Source organism: Coffea arabica, chromosome 6e (assembly GCF_036785885.1).
Source record: "Coffea arabica cultivar ET-39 chromosome 6e, Coffea Arabica ET-39 HiFi, whole genome shotgun sequence".
In the NCBI taxonomy this organism is placed as follows: Eukaryota; Viridiplantae; Streptophyta; class Magnoliopsida; order Gentianales; family Rubiaceae; genus Coffea; species Coffea arabica.
The window spans coordinates 1,826,082-1,840,099 of NC_092321.1; the positions used below are offsets into that span (position 1 = coordinate 1,826,082).

At 38.3% G+C, this 14,018-nt stretch overlaps 4 protein-coding genes across 6 annotated transcripts; 3 read left to right on the forward strand and 1 right to left on the reverse strand.

Annotated features, from left to right (window-relative positions):
* Window positions 1-353: 353 nt before the first annotated feature.
* LOC113697260 (uncharacterized) lies at window positions 354-5,101 on the forward strand. Of its 2 annotated transcripts, XM_027216806.2 has the most exons (9): window positions 354-568; window positions 733-765; window positions 884-939; window positions 1,668-1,811; window positions 2,871-2,944; window positions 3,068-3,122; window positions 3,190-3,252; window positions 3,343-3,470; window positions 4,679-5,101. In XM_027216806.2, the coding sequence occupies exons 1-9, from the start codon at window positions 523-525 to the stop codon at window positions 4,755-4,757; spliced, it is 678 nt and encodes a 225-aa protein (XP_027072607.1). In that variant the 5' UTR covers window positions 354-522; the 3' UTR covers window positions 4,758-5,101. The 2 variants fall into 2 exon arrangements, with proteins under 2 accessions (XP_027072607.1, XP_027072608.1); XM_027216807.2 differs by lacking the exon at window positions 733-765 and having other exon boundaries at window positions 357-568.
* A 111-nt stretch (window positions 5,102-5,212) lies between these two features.
* Window positions 5,213-8,449, forward strand: LOC113694662 (putative cyclin-D7-1). Its single transcript, XM_027213517.2, has 6 exons — window positions 5,213-6,582; window positions 6,778-6,864; window positions 6,993-7,091; window positions 7,232-7,427; window positions 7,650-7,783; window positions 7,877-8,449. Exons 1-6 carry the CDS (start codon window positions 6,295-6,297, stop codon window positions 8,120-8,122), a joined length of 1,050 nt encoding a protein of 349 aa, XP_027069318.1. The 5' UTR covers window positions 5,213-6,294; the 3' UTR covers window positions 8,123-8,449.
* A 977-nt stretch (window positions 8,450-9,426) lies between these two features.
* Window positions 9,427-10,260, forward strand: LOC113697003 (light-harvesting complex-like protein OHP1, chloroplastic). The gene is made up of 3 exons (XM_027216406.2): window positions 9,427-9,654; window positions 9,802-9,924; window positions 10,010-10,260. Exons 1-3 carry the CDS (start codon window positions 9,442-9,444, stop codon window positions 10,076-10,078), a joined length of 405 nt encoding a protein of 134 aa, XP_027072207.1. The 5' UTR covers window positions 9,427-9,441; the 3' UTR covers window positions 10,079-10,260.
* Window positions 10,261-10,441: 181 nt separating this feature from the next.
* Window positions 10,442-13,475, reverse strand: LOC113697002 (uncharacterized). Of its 2 annotated transcripts, none has more exons than XM_072054288.1 (12): window positions 13,049-13,475; window positions 12,840-12,954; window positions 12,680-12,753; window positions 12,524-12,570; window positions 12,279-12,432; window positions 12,124-12,168; window positions 11,852-12,053; window positions 11,711-11,772; window positions 11,529-11,629; window positions 11,063-11,117; window positions 10,909-10,956; window positions 10,442-10,782 (listed from the first exon to the last, which is right to left on the reverse strand). In XM_072054288.1, the coding sequence occupies exons 1-12, from the start codon at window positions 13,239-13,241 to the stop codon at window positions 10,604-10,606; spliced, it is 1,275 nt and encodes a 424-aa protein (XP_071910389.1). In that variant the 5' UTR covers window positions 13,242-13,475; the 3' UTR covers window positions 10,442-10,603. The 2 variants fall into 2 exon arrangements, with proteins under 2 accessions (XP_071910389.1, XP_027072204.1); XM_027216403.2 differs by having other exon boundaries at window positions 12,124-12,171.
* Between the last annotated feature and the right edge of the window lie 543 nt (window positions 13,476-14,018).

The following is a 14,018-nucleotide window of genomic DNA, read 5'->3' on the forward strand; positions in this document are numbered from 1 at the left end:
TTACATCAAATTGGCTTTGAAACGTAAAAAAAAAAAAAAGGAGTTGTATTCTTATGAATTATTGACATTGAAAACTGATACATAAACAATCTACCATTAATCTAGAATACAAATTTAAACAAAATTAAATATCTTGTTCAAGGTATATTATATTCAATGTATACAAATAATAATAGCATGGGAGATTAAGAAAGAAAAAAGAAAATAGAAGAAACTAAAAAGAATGTGATACGGAAAGAAAATAAAAATATAATTAGGAAGAAGGGGTATTATTGTCACGACATATCATGAAGGGGGCAAATCGCCCATACAAAGAAAGTTCGGGGGTAAACTGTAACTCGGCGTACAGTTGGGGCGGCTTAGTGCATTTAATCCCTAGTTTTTTTTTTTTGGGGAACGCCATTTAATCCCCAGTTTAATCCTAAGAAGGTTTCCTCATCTCTTCTTGTAAGCGGATTCAGAGCTGCTTAATACTGGTAATTGCAGTGCTAATTTCATTGAGCCCTCCAATAGCTGCAGAAAATGCCGGTGAGAGTGGCCGAGTCTTCTATGCCGTCCCAAGTATCGGGTAATTTCTATCTTTTACTGTAATTTCACCTAAACTACTTTTAATCCTTGAACCACACCGGTTGATCGTTACCGTTTTCAGTTGATTATGTTATCTCGATTGATTGAGGCAAATTGACAATAAATTTACATGCTCCTCATTTCTATTTATGTATGAATGGAAAGATAATGAAGCTACAAGCAAGAAAGCGGAAAACGGTTTGCATCATTTGGATAACTCTTTATACTTATCGTTCAATTTACCTCTGAATAACTACTATCTGATGTGTACGTTGTTCTCGTGGTAATAATTTTTCTTTCTTTTCGGGAATTAAAGATGATAATGCAGGAAATACTACACTTCCACCTTGTACCCTACTGAGTGTTGGGCAGGTAAATCGCTGCTCTCTTTTCTGGTATATATGTGGAAATCACAGTTCTTCACAGCTGATATGTTGCATTTTGAATACTTTTGGAGTTTGCTGTTTATGGGAAGTTATGCTGGGTTCATATGTATGAAGTTATTCTACTCCTCATTTGTCCCCCCATCGTTTCTCCAATTAAAGTGTGTTACTAGTACACTCATGATTGTATATCTTTTAATCAATGTATAAAAAAGTTAGCCCACATAATGCCATTGAAATTTTCTTTTCTGGTCAGAAACGAGGGAAAATAGGGAATGACTTGGCAGATGCTTGACTTATAGAAGTGGAATCCAGAACAAATTTCATCATTTGTGGATCTGGGGTGGAATGTGTAGGAGATGGGATAGACAATGTTGCAAGGGCGGGAAAATCTTGGTTATTCATTGCCTCCACTCCCTGAAAGCTAATAGGATCCATAGGAACTTCTAGCCTTCAATGGTGTTATTGTATTTATGTTTTTGTGGTTTTCTGATTTTCCTCTCGAGGAACAGAAACAAATTTAATTGCATCTTTGATGTCTACAGATGACAGAACATTGTAACAAAATTACCTTGAATAAATGTTTGATCGCATGATTCTATATGCCTGATAATTGCACTCCAGACTTGACAGCATGTTGGAGATGCAATTGAACAAGTATTGATACGTGTAATAGATTTCCCAGTTCTAAGCATGTTTGTCTATAAGCTACTGCAGGCTTTCTCTGGGACGCAGAATGTCTCAAGTCTACAGAAGGATGAAGCATGGAGAGTAAATGTTCGAATTCTGGGTTGTGACCTTGATCATGGGTATTTATGTGGCACAATGGAGGCCCTTAATGTTCCTATGGCAGACACACCAGTAAGAAGCCGTTCTTAATGAATTTCACCTTTATGGTTCCTTGATCTTTTGGTTTCCTATGTAACTTGCATATCATATGTTTCATGCAGTATCTAACTTTTTTCATTTGTTATATGTCATGTTATTTCTTACTGTTGTAAAATAGTATTTTCACCTTTGGGAAAATAAGCATGATTTTCTTAGAACATGAAGTATTGATGCTGTTTCAAGCTAATGTATGAAAAATTATAATTTTTTGTGTGGAGATGGTCCTACATTATGATTGTTCAGATCGCATGAAGTCCAACACATTAAGTATGTCCTCTATCACCCCGGTCTTCTCCATTTCCTTTATGAGGATAAGCTAACCCATGCTAGCTTTATGTTGTTCTTGAGTTGCTTCTTTCCAACTGGTGCTATTTGTATATTCTTGCTGCGATGATATTGGCCTGATAATTGACAACTACTTGCTTGAAAGAAAAGCTTGTCCCTGCATATAGGGGAGGTTTACCAACCCCCCCCCCCCCCACAACAACCCAATGGAATTGCGCAAAGCCTGTAATTGAGAGTTTATACGACTAGAGATTCGATGTTCACTCGATCATGATTCAGTCCAATATGGCTTCCTTTAACTCTTTATCCTGTGACTCCCCTCCCCTCCCCTCCTCCTCTCTGATCCTGAATCATTTATTGAATGATGATTCGACTTGTCAACTGTACTATTCTGACAATGAATTGTTCTATTAGTAACTTACCTGTTTTAAATGCTACAGGTCTGTGTATGCAAAAAGTTGACCATCCACATTTTGTGGAATATAACTAATTAATGTAACCCAAAAAATGGGACGAGAAAGTAAACAAAGTAATATGTCTACTTTTATCTACCAAATTATCATGCATCATGGGAAATAGGAAAAGAGCTCCTTCATTTTTTATTTTTATTTTTTAACTTTTCCCCTTCTAGTTTATCTTTCTGAACACAGTTTTTGTTCTTGGGAAACAGACAAATTGAATAGAAACTATTTGTCAGGATGTGATTACGTAGTGTTCAATTTTGTTCTTGTTTTTGATGTGCCACAGGTGATTACTTTCTGGGAAGGCGAGATTGTTGATACCAAGAACTATACTTTTTTCACTAACAAGTGGGGTGCGACGTATGTTCTTGCACTCATTAAACAGGATTAATTTGATTGATAAAAGTTGTGTCTATTTTAGGAATAAAATGATGCTTGGATTAAAATTTAACTTGCCTAATTAGTTTGTTAAACCATGAACAGTTCAGATGATGACATAAAGCACTGGACCAAATTCCCATCTTTCTCTCCCCTTCAGGTGAGTATCCAAAAGTTATCCGTTGTGCTCAAATTTTATGATGTTGACTCTGTTTAGCTTTTTCCAGAGCCAAGTGGAAACTGATGGCGGGAAATCTTTGGATTTGAGTAACTATCCATACATATTTATGGTAATAAAAACCATTTATCTGTTCCAGTTTTTGATCACGCTTAATTATGGCATTTCTTCTAAGATTTGATTTTTCAACTTTTGGTTGTAGAGATGGAAAGAGCAGTACTTTGTGAATGTTGGAACGGACTGTGGACTTACAATTGCTGGTTTTTACTATGTTTGTTTCTCCTGCAGTGATGGGTCTGTTAGTGGCTTCTACTATGATCCTAACAGCAGGTACCTAATTTTTCGATTTTGCTGGTGGTTAGAAAGTTATTGTTGGTAAAGCGATGTTTTGTTTTTCCAGTACTCATATTTCTCAAATTCCAATAGGCTAATTGTGATTATAATCAATTCTAATTGTGATTATAACCTTGATAATCAATCTAGTGGCAGCGTTTTTAGATATTAGATTGGCTCAAAAAGCATTGCTTTCTGTATGTGATCTTTCTATTGACAAGCATTAGCTTCTTGCAATACTTATTTCTTGTCTTTGTTTGATGAATAAAAAGAAAAAGAATGAATGAAAGAAAGGTCATTGTGGAGTCTAAAAGCCATGTATGTTATTGTCAATGACATGGAGGAATTCTGAAATGAGAGAAATTTGAAATAGCTATGATTTATGTTGAAATATTTATGTAATATGATTTCTTATCTCCTCGAAATATACATTAAACAAGGTGTGGGCTATTTATTTTCCATTTCTTAGAGGGAAGGGCAATAGGAGGCAGGAATTCTGGATTTAAGATTTTTCTTAGATGGGCCTGTATTTCTATGTACCTAAACAGCGATAAATTTCCAAATAGCGATACTTTTCAAAAAGAGTTTCCAAATAGTGAGACTTCTGAAACAACGCATTCAGTCAATGCATCTTTTAAGGGAAAAATGAATACACAAATAAAGAATACATTCACAGAATGCGCTTTTTAAGGAAACATCGCATTCACTATATGTGTTTTTCACCCTTGGGAAAGAGGTTTGAAAGACACCACCTTATAGGAATTATTTTCACAAAAAGCCCACCTTTTGGGGATTTACTCCCTAAGCAACGTACAGACGAGATATAATTGTAGTCATTTTTGCACTCAAACAATGTTCCATTAACATGTTGTTCTGTCTTTTCAATTACATAAAAGCACAGACTGCTCAGTGTTTTGCCCCAAAAGTTGTGATGCTTTATTATTATTATTATTATTATTATTATTATTATAGTAGTTGTGAGATGTAAGTGGGTGACCTTATCGCTCTTTTAGGTAGGGAGTCTAAATGTGCAGAAATATGGAGACAAACAACAGGCGGTATATTTTAGTTAAAGGTTTCAGTGGGAAGGAAACCTGAATAGATAACTAGTCAAGACTCTTTCATGTAGAACAATGATAGTTCTCCTGGCCATTCTAACGGAACATTACCAATTTATTATTTCCTGTATTGAACTTTTCTGGCAGTCCTTTCCAGAAGTTGGAATTGAAGTCCATTAACGAGGGCAGATCAGGATTCAGTTTTTCCTCGTACGAGTTGCAATAACTTCAACACCTGTTTTTTCTGAAAGATATGAAGGTTTTTGCTTCATTATTTTGCTGGAGATATATGGTTGCCATGGTGCTTTTCTGAGCAGTCCCTCAAATTCTAGGGTGGAGATATCGGGACTCATGCTTCTTGTAAGTTGTATAGTTAGGTCAGTTGAGGAGATGTATTTATCTGTTTGACTGTGGATCCCTAAGGTCTACTGGTTCACAAAATAATCACTAGTTAGTAGAGTAAATTTGTTAACACGCTCTTGTCATTGGTCTGTCTGTGATTAATTTCTGAGTAGGCTTGCAACCATGCAGGGTTAAATGACAACAAGGTTTTCTACCTGATACTTTTCATTTCGTGTTTGTTGAAATATTTATTCTACACCTGATTCTTCCTTTTGCAATGTACTTCTGCTTATCGTATACTTGGCAAGGTTTGGCCTATTTTTTCCAGTACTTGGTTAAATTTCCGGTTGGATAAATCTAGACAACTAGTTGTAAGATCAAAAGTTGGTGTTCCATAGTTAAGGGTGAAGAATCAAATATTTACCAAGCGCATATGAATTTTCGTGCATCTGTTATTGGGGAAAAAGTCTGTGCCGTGTTAATTAGAGGTCCTATTGGTGAATGAGCCTGAAAATTGCATCAGCTGCCAAATGTGCTATTTAGCTGTTGGTACTTAATCGAGTTGCTTAGATTTGGCTGACCGTTGGGAACGACAGGGTTGACAAGTCATTTAAATGTGATCATATTTCATTAAAATCAGCAAATGCAAAGCACCAAGGATACAATATCTGTGGAACAGAGCTCTACTACATTGTGTTATTCCTTAAAACATACTAAAAAGAACGGGTACTAAATAGTTGGTTGAGACACTTAACGTACTTTCACACGGCTGAAAAGGGAACGCATATTCTCCTGAGTTGTCCCCATGGCGGCACGGAAAACTCAAGAGTGGTTTTGACAGACCCATACGTTGGTCACTAAATGCAACAGTGCAAGAGAAACCTGAAGCCCAGTAGATTGGAAAAGCATCCCGATCCAGAAAGAATCCAGGCACAACCAAATCTCCTCCACTCCTATGAAAAGCTAATAAACAGATGGAGAACCGGACTATCCTCGTGTGGTCACGCAATTGGTTACTGCAGTCAAAAAACCTCTGCACCACAAATGTCTAAGCGCATTTACCCCATTTCATGAGGGACGTGTCCTCTTTTTTATGTCTCATGATCTTTCTTCGCCAATCGCCATCTTGTTACAGCTTGGTAACTGCCCAGTACCAGTAAATCAGCACTAGAGTACATTAAACACCGTAGGTTTCTTAATCCCCTACGATTCCGAAGCCGAACAAAGACCTCCACCAACAGGCATCAGCTCCTAAATCCCTCCCTATATAACAAACCTTCGACTCTTGTCCCGGTAACCTGCCTCCCAAGTTCCCTTGTTTGCATGCTGCTCCAACTTGCAAGCACAAGGACAAAGCTACCATTATATGATAGATAGCTAGTCAGTCGGTTCCGATCATTGAATTGTAATCTCCAAAGTGAATGATGGAGAGTCTGCTGTGCAACGAGGTTTGGCTTATGATGAGTCCTGTCCTGGATCATGATGAGGTACATGCAAATGAAGCACTTGAATATTACAATGTAAACTGCGGCCATCATTCTACTAGTACTACATCCTTGTACTCCAACTCCGAAGACTGTCAGCGGGCTTTCATTAGTTTTCTTGAAAAGGAGGCTTTTTACATGCCTGAACGAGGTTATTTGAAGCTAGTCAAAGAAAACTGTTCGACAGACAGTGGTAGGTTTAAAGCGATACACTGGTTTGTTGAAGTAAGTATAATTCTTTCTGAAACTTTAAAAAAGTTTCATTCCTTATTTCACCACAGCATTTTCGCATATACTCGCTATACTACCATGAAATATGAATCTACGATGATTGTATCTTTTAAAATTTTCGTAATTTAAGTGAACTATTGGATGTGTCCTTCCTTTTTGCCTGACTCGATTTGGTTTTAAATCTTGGAGTCTCAAAGGCGGCTGAATCTCTCCCTTGAAACTGTCTTCAGGGCCGCAAATTACCTTGATCGGTTCGGTTCTCTCAAAGATTGCCAAGTGAGAAATGCAAATCCAATATTAATCTTTCTTATAGCCCTTTATTTACTATGTCGCACTAATCTTGAGTAGTTCAATGGCTGGCTTCCGCTTCGTTGCTGCAATTCATAACACTTCACAATTTGCAGGTTCGGAATGATTGGATGTTTGAGCTAGTGTCTGTTGCATGCCTATCTATTGCTTTCAAGTTCGAAACCAACGCCCCTAATGTATTGAATGAAATCCAGGTTTTTTTTTCAAGTGGTATCTCTTTCTTTTATATATTCTTGCAGTACTTAATCTTTGTAATACCACTTGATATGACTCTTACGTTGCAATAGTTTTTTTTTTTTTTTGACCACAATTGTTTGGTTGGTACTTTTGGTAGACGGAGGGTCTTGAGCATTCCTTTGAATCAAGCTTAATCCAACGGATGGAATTGATTCTTTTAAAAGCTTTAGAATGGCGGCTTTGTCCAACCACGTCATATTCGTACCTAGAATTGTTGACGCGGAGCATTGATCCCCTGAACAGACACTTCGTCCAGGAGCTGATCACCGAGCTTTTGGTCAAGGCACTTTTAGGTGAGAATTGAAGCTGCAATTCAGAATCTTGTCCCCCCTTTTAGTTCACATTCTTATTGAATTAATTCCACGTACAAAATAGATGGATTTCTTTAGGGTTTTTATTAACAGCCTCTGGTCATACAAGTTTCTTCGCATGCAACATAAATCCCACTACGCTAATACCAATAAGCTTGATGAGACCGAACTTATTAGCTATGAAAATCATGGTTCATCGTTCAGATTCTAGCTTCTTGGAGTTTCGGCCCTGTATTATTGCCGTGTCTGCCATACAACGGATTTCCAAAGAGTTTCTGTCAACAATAAATGACTCTCTGTGCTCCCATTTCAGCGTCCTCATCCCTCCAGATCAAAAGGTACTATCTTTTCTTCTGGGGCTCTTTGGTCTGCTCTGCTCTAGGACCAAACAGCACAACGCTAATCGAAATTCTATTTTTCATGGAATGCAGGATGATTTAATCAAGTGCTGTAAGATGATGATGGATTTATGCCACACTAGTACTTCTGCTAAGAAGATTAGCTGCATTAATTGTCCTTCCAGTCCCGTGACTGTCTTGGGCGCGCATTCTTGCTGTGATTTCTGTGACTGCCAAATTGATCATTCCTTCTTGTTAACAATTAAGAGCCCGGACATAAATTACTTCGGAGGATCGACAAAAAAGAGGAAGAGAGAACAAGAAGAGGGCGGTGTCTGAAATTGATCATTCCTTGACGTCTTTACTGTTGACGTAATAAAATCATAAACGACCAAATAAGTAGAATTTGTTTGTGGTGTTAAGACGTTCAAATGTTCTATAAAACCAGTAAGAAAGCACTTGTTCAAATTCATCATTCGGAGGGCAAATCTTTTGCCAGAATTCATAATGATTTTTTTTTTCAGTTGAAGATATTCTGCAATAGCCCAAACATGGATTTGCAGTCTTCCACTTACCCAAATGGGTATGCAGTCTTCCGGAAATCTTTGTATGATTATGTAATAAGTAGAATTTTATTAGAAATTATGCATTTATATAGCAGCAAAATTTAGAGTAAGAATCACATTTGGAAAACTGTCCAAGAGATTGCTGTATAAAGAACGCCTGAGGAAACGGATGGTTGCAGTGCTCAAACAAAAATAAAGACAAGAAAATGCCGCTGTATGGGAATTTAGACAAAGAAAATAATCAAGGCTGGAATGGATAGAACAATTGTGTCGAGAGCGTTTTTAAGTAATATAACCAAGATTTGGACAGTGCATTTGAGGAAATAAAACCAGTTCTGCTATTTGTAATTTTGCGTGCGAATCAGATTTTCTTTTCGGTAAGTTAATCATCAAGAAGAAGGGATTTAAAATTTCCCTGTCAGAGTTATAGATAAGGTGATCGATCGAATTCTTACGCCTGCATGCAGCGCTTAAAAGAAAGCAGTGCAGTGCATTACTCCAATTTGAAGCAGGGGCGGTACGTGCGTACTTGCATTTGCCCCAAAAGCATAACGGGTGAAAAAACAATTCGAGGCTGCCAAGTGATGCACGTATAGAGATGGGGCCCGGACACGCAAACGCATTTTTTTATCAAATCTTGGCCGTGAATTGTCAGGAGCCGTTTGTGCCCCTCTTCCCAAACGCTAACCAAATCTTGGCCGTAAATTGTCAGGAACCGTTCGTGCCCCTCTTCCCAAACGCGGGACTAGGGGAGGAACGGTTGCAGGAACAGCTGTTTTTGAAAATTATGTGCATTTTACACGTGACGTAATTCTGTTTACATATGGTGCAACTTACTTTCAATAACGTGTAATTCTAAATTAGAATTTTATGAATCTCACATATATTGTTAAAAATGAGGTATAAGATGAGATTTGAACCATATAAATTTTTTTTTTGGGTCAAATCTTGACCGTGAATTGTCAGAAACCGTTCATGCAATCATCCCCCTCTTCTGCAAACGCACGATGAAGTAGAACCCGGACCCACCACACCTGAAAACAGGGCGCCACGTGGAAGAGTGTAGATAAGCCGAAGAAGAAGAAGATATCAATGGCTAAGGTTGGAAGCGGTACCAGCGACCAGGCAATGGCTGCGTCGGCGGCAATTTCTTCTTCTTTCCTCCCACTCCCGGCCATCGCATCACTCCATCATAGTCAGAATCACCAACTTTACTTTCTCCACAATAATCCAACCCTCAGAACCTCCTCCCGGAGTCAGAAGCGGCTGGTTTTCAAGGTTCAAGCTGCAAAGCTTCCTGCTGGAGTACGTACTGCTCAAATTTCCTTTCCAGTTTTCTTAGTCTCATCTTCTTGGGGTTTGATTTCACACTTTCAATGTTAATCCATTCTTTTCTTTTCTTTTTTTAGTCATTAAGGAAAATGACCATTGAAACTATATATCAATCTTCAGGTGGAACTGCCGAAAGAAGTTCCAAAATTTCAGCCCCCATTTCTGGGGTTCACTAGGACTGCTGAAATATGGAACTCCAGGACTTGCATGGTTGGTCTTATTGGCATCTTCATCGTTGAACTGGTACATTTTTCTTCATTTTGCCATACTCCATCCACGTTTCCTTGGCAAATTCCATAGGGTTAACCATTGCTGGTTTGGTTTTCAGATTCTGAACAGGGGAATACTTCAGATAATTGGCGTAGAAGTTGGCAAAGGTCTTAATCTCCCCCTGTGATTGTCAGTTGTCACTGACCAATTCCGCCATGTATTGTTTTCTCTATTTTATGGTTGCGCAACACACTTTCAGCTGTGCAGAGCAGATCTTCTTAAACCCTTGATGCATATTTTATTTTTGCGGTTTGGTTTATGTAACTGATATTGCGCTAAATAATTTTGAACTTCCTTGATCTTACCAAATTTAACTCTTTAACAAGAAATTCTCCATTTCAAACCAAAAAATGGTAACCAAACAGCTCAACAATGAGTTGGAGTAGAATATGAAGCAATTTTCATCGGACGGCGGACGCACTCAGCACATCCAACATGCCGAAAAACGCACTGATATACTTAGCAATGGAATTTAAAGATCTTAACAGCATCTGTGAAAGCTTGTACAATATTATTCAGTCACTACAGACCTCAGCAAAAACATGTGGATAAGTTAGTTACATAAGGTGCAAATTAGAAATTGTTACACCCTTAGCGTTGTCACTACAAATTTCAAATTTCTGACAGCAAAATCAGCTATCACTCGGGAAAATTATACAGACCTGCATATTCTAGCATCTATAACAGGTACTTTGGTAGAATTCTCAGATATGTCTAGCACCTCAGCTAGTGAAAGCCTGCGATTTTTCCATACAGCTTCTGCCCAGCGCCTCATTTTTTCGCCTTCTGCTTTTCTGTTCTGTTGAACACACAGTATTTCTGCATAGCCACCTAAACAACCAATACAAAAATATAATGCTCCAAGATAGACCCCGAAAAAAAAAAATACTGGCCGTTTAGAAATCTATCCCAGTCGCACATCCACTGTAACTTGCAAGTTCGAACTTTAAATCATACCTCTGGCAAGGGCAACCATTTCCCTTCTATATACTTTTCCTTCAGCGCCTATGGGACACCAAAAAGCATAAAAAGGCATAGGCAATCAATCAAATGCTAGCCAATCTTCACAAAGGGAAGTTTAAAAACAAATTGGGCAAATTGATCTGCATACCATCACTGTCCAATGGTGGAGCTCTAAGCAGTTCTATTGCCTTTCTATAAAGTCCCTGCAGGATGAACTAGAGAAGCTATTGAGAGAACTAATGGTGTGAATAAACTAATCAACTGCAATAGTATCAGTATCCATCAACATCACAGAAGCATGTCCATGCATAATAAGATCTGAAAAGTAAAAAGTCCACTGCCAGTAACCCACTACAGCAAAAATATTGATTTTGTCTTCAGTAAAATATCATAGCAACCAATACGAAAGTAATTGAGTATTCATTTTGAAGTCAACTTGCTCCACGCAGTCACTTTATTGAGTTCTTATAAATGAATGCGTTGAAACATGTAGTATATTAGTTGCCCGGAAAACATTACATACTATATTCAAAGAGGATTAACAGCAATAAGGAGGAGAGGAGACAATTAACTTGGGAAAGTTGCAAATGTCATCCTGAACAGCAATTTCTTACCTCTTGAATTAGAAGAGAACTTGAGCCTTCTGTTGTCGCTTTCAAGCGATACATGAGAGCTATGCAGGTTAAAATAACACCAACCTTGGGATGATTGGACCCTAGACCAATTAAGCATAAACATTATGTAGCATCAAATCTCGACTGTAATTCCATGTTAAATGAAATGAAAGTAAAATTACCAAAATGTTGTTCTGCTTTCTTCAGTGCTGCAGTAAGAATCTCCTCAGCATCACCAAAATTTCTAAAAAAACAACTCAAGAATCAATGCCTTGAAGGACACCGTCAGATGAATATTAATGGGCAATAAAAAATGTGCTTACCCTAAATGAGCCTCAAGCTGCCCTAATGCACATGTAGCTGCTAAGTAAACCTCATCCTTTGACATGTTACATGCCCCAATATTATGCAGGTCGTTAAAATCTCTCTCCGACAACTGCTGAATCACTTTCTGGTATAATTCCTTTGCAATAGGAAGTTTCCGCATGCCATGAAGATATTCACCATAAGACAGAGCAACATTGCCTATATAACACCAGATCAATAAAATATAGTGCAAGAGATTACCACGGTGTCTAGGAAGGCAAAACCTTACCAGTGCAAGCTTCAGTATCCTGAGCTACTAGAAGATCATCCTGAGCTGCTAGAAAAGAATGTCTCCGCCGCATTTAGTAACTTAATATAGAGACCTAAGCTGATCAAGAGTGCCACAGAAGAAGAGAATTGATTAAACAAACTATACACGCAGACCTGTTTGAAGATTACCCCGGACCAGCTCCAGAAGTCCTTTTAACGCCTTTGCACGGGCTTCCAGAACATCAAAGCCACTCCCACCACCAATGTCTAATTTGATAGCGTCCATGAGGTTATACCATATATTTGTGAGCACAGATGAAGCATCATCCTGTACAAGGAGAATCCTGCACGTAAATATCCTAAAATGAACTTAAACTTGAGATGACATAGCAATTGCAAATTGTCCTCTGGGGGCTTGCCTCATCCAATTCGAGATGGATTCCTACTAGAGCTTCTGTAGCAGCAACTGCAGCAAAACACCAAAGGTAAAGCGCATTGAAACACCCAATCCACAATCAAAATTAAAGGAGCAACCAATATGGTCTAAGTAACTACACCCGAGACATGTCAACCACCTCTAATAGCAATAGAAGACGAGCTCAAATCTTGGATGCTCTGCAGTTTCTCAAAGGCTTCAGCAAAGTTTCCCCTGATATACATGAACAGAAACCTATGAATTTCAAGGTCATTCGAAATAGCAATGGACGTAAAAAGAAGAAAACAAAAAATTAAGACCTTTCATATAATAGGGTAGACATGGCTAAAAGAACCATCCCTTTTGAATCGTCATCTGCAGCTTGAGTGGAGTGGCACTGCTCCAATACCAACAGACCCTGCGAAATTGATTCATCTACACATACCCCATATGTTTTTAGCATAACACTCAAATCTTATTGAAGATGGAAAAATAAAAAGATAAAATCTTATTGAAGATGGAAAAATACCTGATTTTTGGGAACGGCCAACAGAAAGTGCGTAGTCTATCATTTGCTGGACAACTGGGTTCTTGTTTGCGTTGTTGCTCTCCGACAAAAATCTCAGAGGCTGTCCCGGAGTTAGTGCCGATGGTGGTCGGAGCAGAGAGAAAGACTGGCAGATTCTCGCCGCTCCGCGAACCTTTGCTGCAATGCCCATCATTTTTAGCCAAATGATTCTTTGACTGTGATTCAGCTGTTTTTTTCTTTTTTGGGACTCTGATATTCTTCCTAAAGAGCACACGGTTGAGTCTGCGGAGACTCAGGTGGAAGGGAGCCCGAAGAATCGAGATTTTGGCGGTGGGCTGGGAAGAGATTTACAGGTGAATGTATAGTCGATCAGTACCGTCTTAGTTTTTCCTGTAAAATTAGTCTATAAAATTGTTTAGCGAAACAAGGAGAATTAATTGGATAAATAATTAAACGGTTTGCATAAAGGATGTCATAATATATTTAAATGTTATATTTTTGAAAAATATAAAATTAAAAAAGGTAGATAAATATACAATAAATAAGTAAAATTAAATGAAAATAGTATATAAATATAAAAAAATATTAATTATTAATATGTGTATAAGAGAGTACTATGTGCGGCCCCGCGTGAATGGTCCAGCGGTAGCACCTCCTCCTGGTAAACCTCTAGGTCCCAAGTTCGAGTCCCTGCGCTGCTGGATTCCTCCGCGCACTTACCGTGCTTGGGTCGGGTTGGGGCGCCAAAATCCGGGTCGCAGGGGATTAGTCGGCCCCGTAAGAATTGATCCGAACAATCCTGTGTCGAAAAAAAAAAAAAAAAAAGAAAAAAAAAGAGTACTATGTGCATTGACCCTTTCATAACTCACAGTTTTTTGTATGAGTGTTTCGATAAATGGACTCTGCGAAGACACTTCAAAAGAAAACAGATGTCGCTATGTCTAGGAGGATTTGGCGGGACTGCGGTGGC

Bases quoted from the DNA above. Each gene is read 5' to 3' on its own strand.
- LOC113697260 (XM_027216806.2), top strand. From the start codon at position 523: ATGCCGGTGAGAGTGGCCGAGTCTTCTATGCCGTCCCAAGTATCGG. The intron at 2,945-3,067 runs GTATGTTCTTGC...AACCATGAACAG, and splicing joins ACTAACAAGTGGGGTGCGAC to TTCAGATGATGACATAAAGC. The intron at 3,471-4,678 runs GTACCTAATTTT...CTTTTCTGGCAG, and splicing joins TACTATGATCCTAACAGCAG to TCCTTTCCAGAAGTTGGAAT.
- LOC113694662 (XM_027213517.2), top strand. From the start codon at position 6,295: ATGATGGAGAGTCTGCTGTGCAACGAGGTTTGGCTTATGATGAGTCCT. The intron at 7,092-7,231 runs GTTTTTTTTTCA...TACTTTTGGTAG, and splicing joins ATGTATTGAATGAAATCCAG to ACGGAGGGTCTTGAGCATTC. The intron at 7,428-7,649 runs GTGAGAATTGAA...TTCATCGTTCAG, and splicing joins TTTGGTCAAGGCACTTTTAG to ATTCTAGCTTCTTGGAGTTT.
- LOC113697003 (XM_027216406.2), top strand. From the start codon at position 9,442: ATGGCTAAGGTTGGAAGCGGTACCAGCGACCAGGCAATGGCTGCGTCG. The intron at 9,655-9,801 runs GTACGTACTGCT...ATCAATCTTCAG, and splicing joins CTGCAAAGCTTCCTGCTGGA to GTGGAACTGCCGAAAGAAGT. The intron at 9,925-10,009 runs GTACATTTTTCT...TTTGGTTTTCAG, and splicing joins GCATCTTCATCGTTGAACTG to ATTCTGAACAGGGGAATACT.
- LOC113697002 (XM_027216403.2), bottom strand. From the start codon at position 13,241: ATGATGGGCATTGCAGCAAAGGTTCGCGGAGCGGCGAGAATCTGCCAG. The intron at 12,754-12,839 runs GTCTTAATTTTT...CATGTATATCAG, and splicing joins TCTACCCTATTATATGAAAG to GGGAAACTTTGCTGAAGCCT. The intron at 10,957-11,062 runs GTATGCAGATCA...GGTGTCCCATAG, and splicing joins TCCACCATTGGACAGTGATG to GCGCTGAAGGAAAAGTATAT.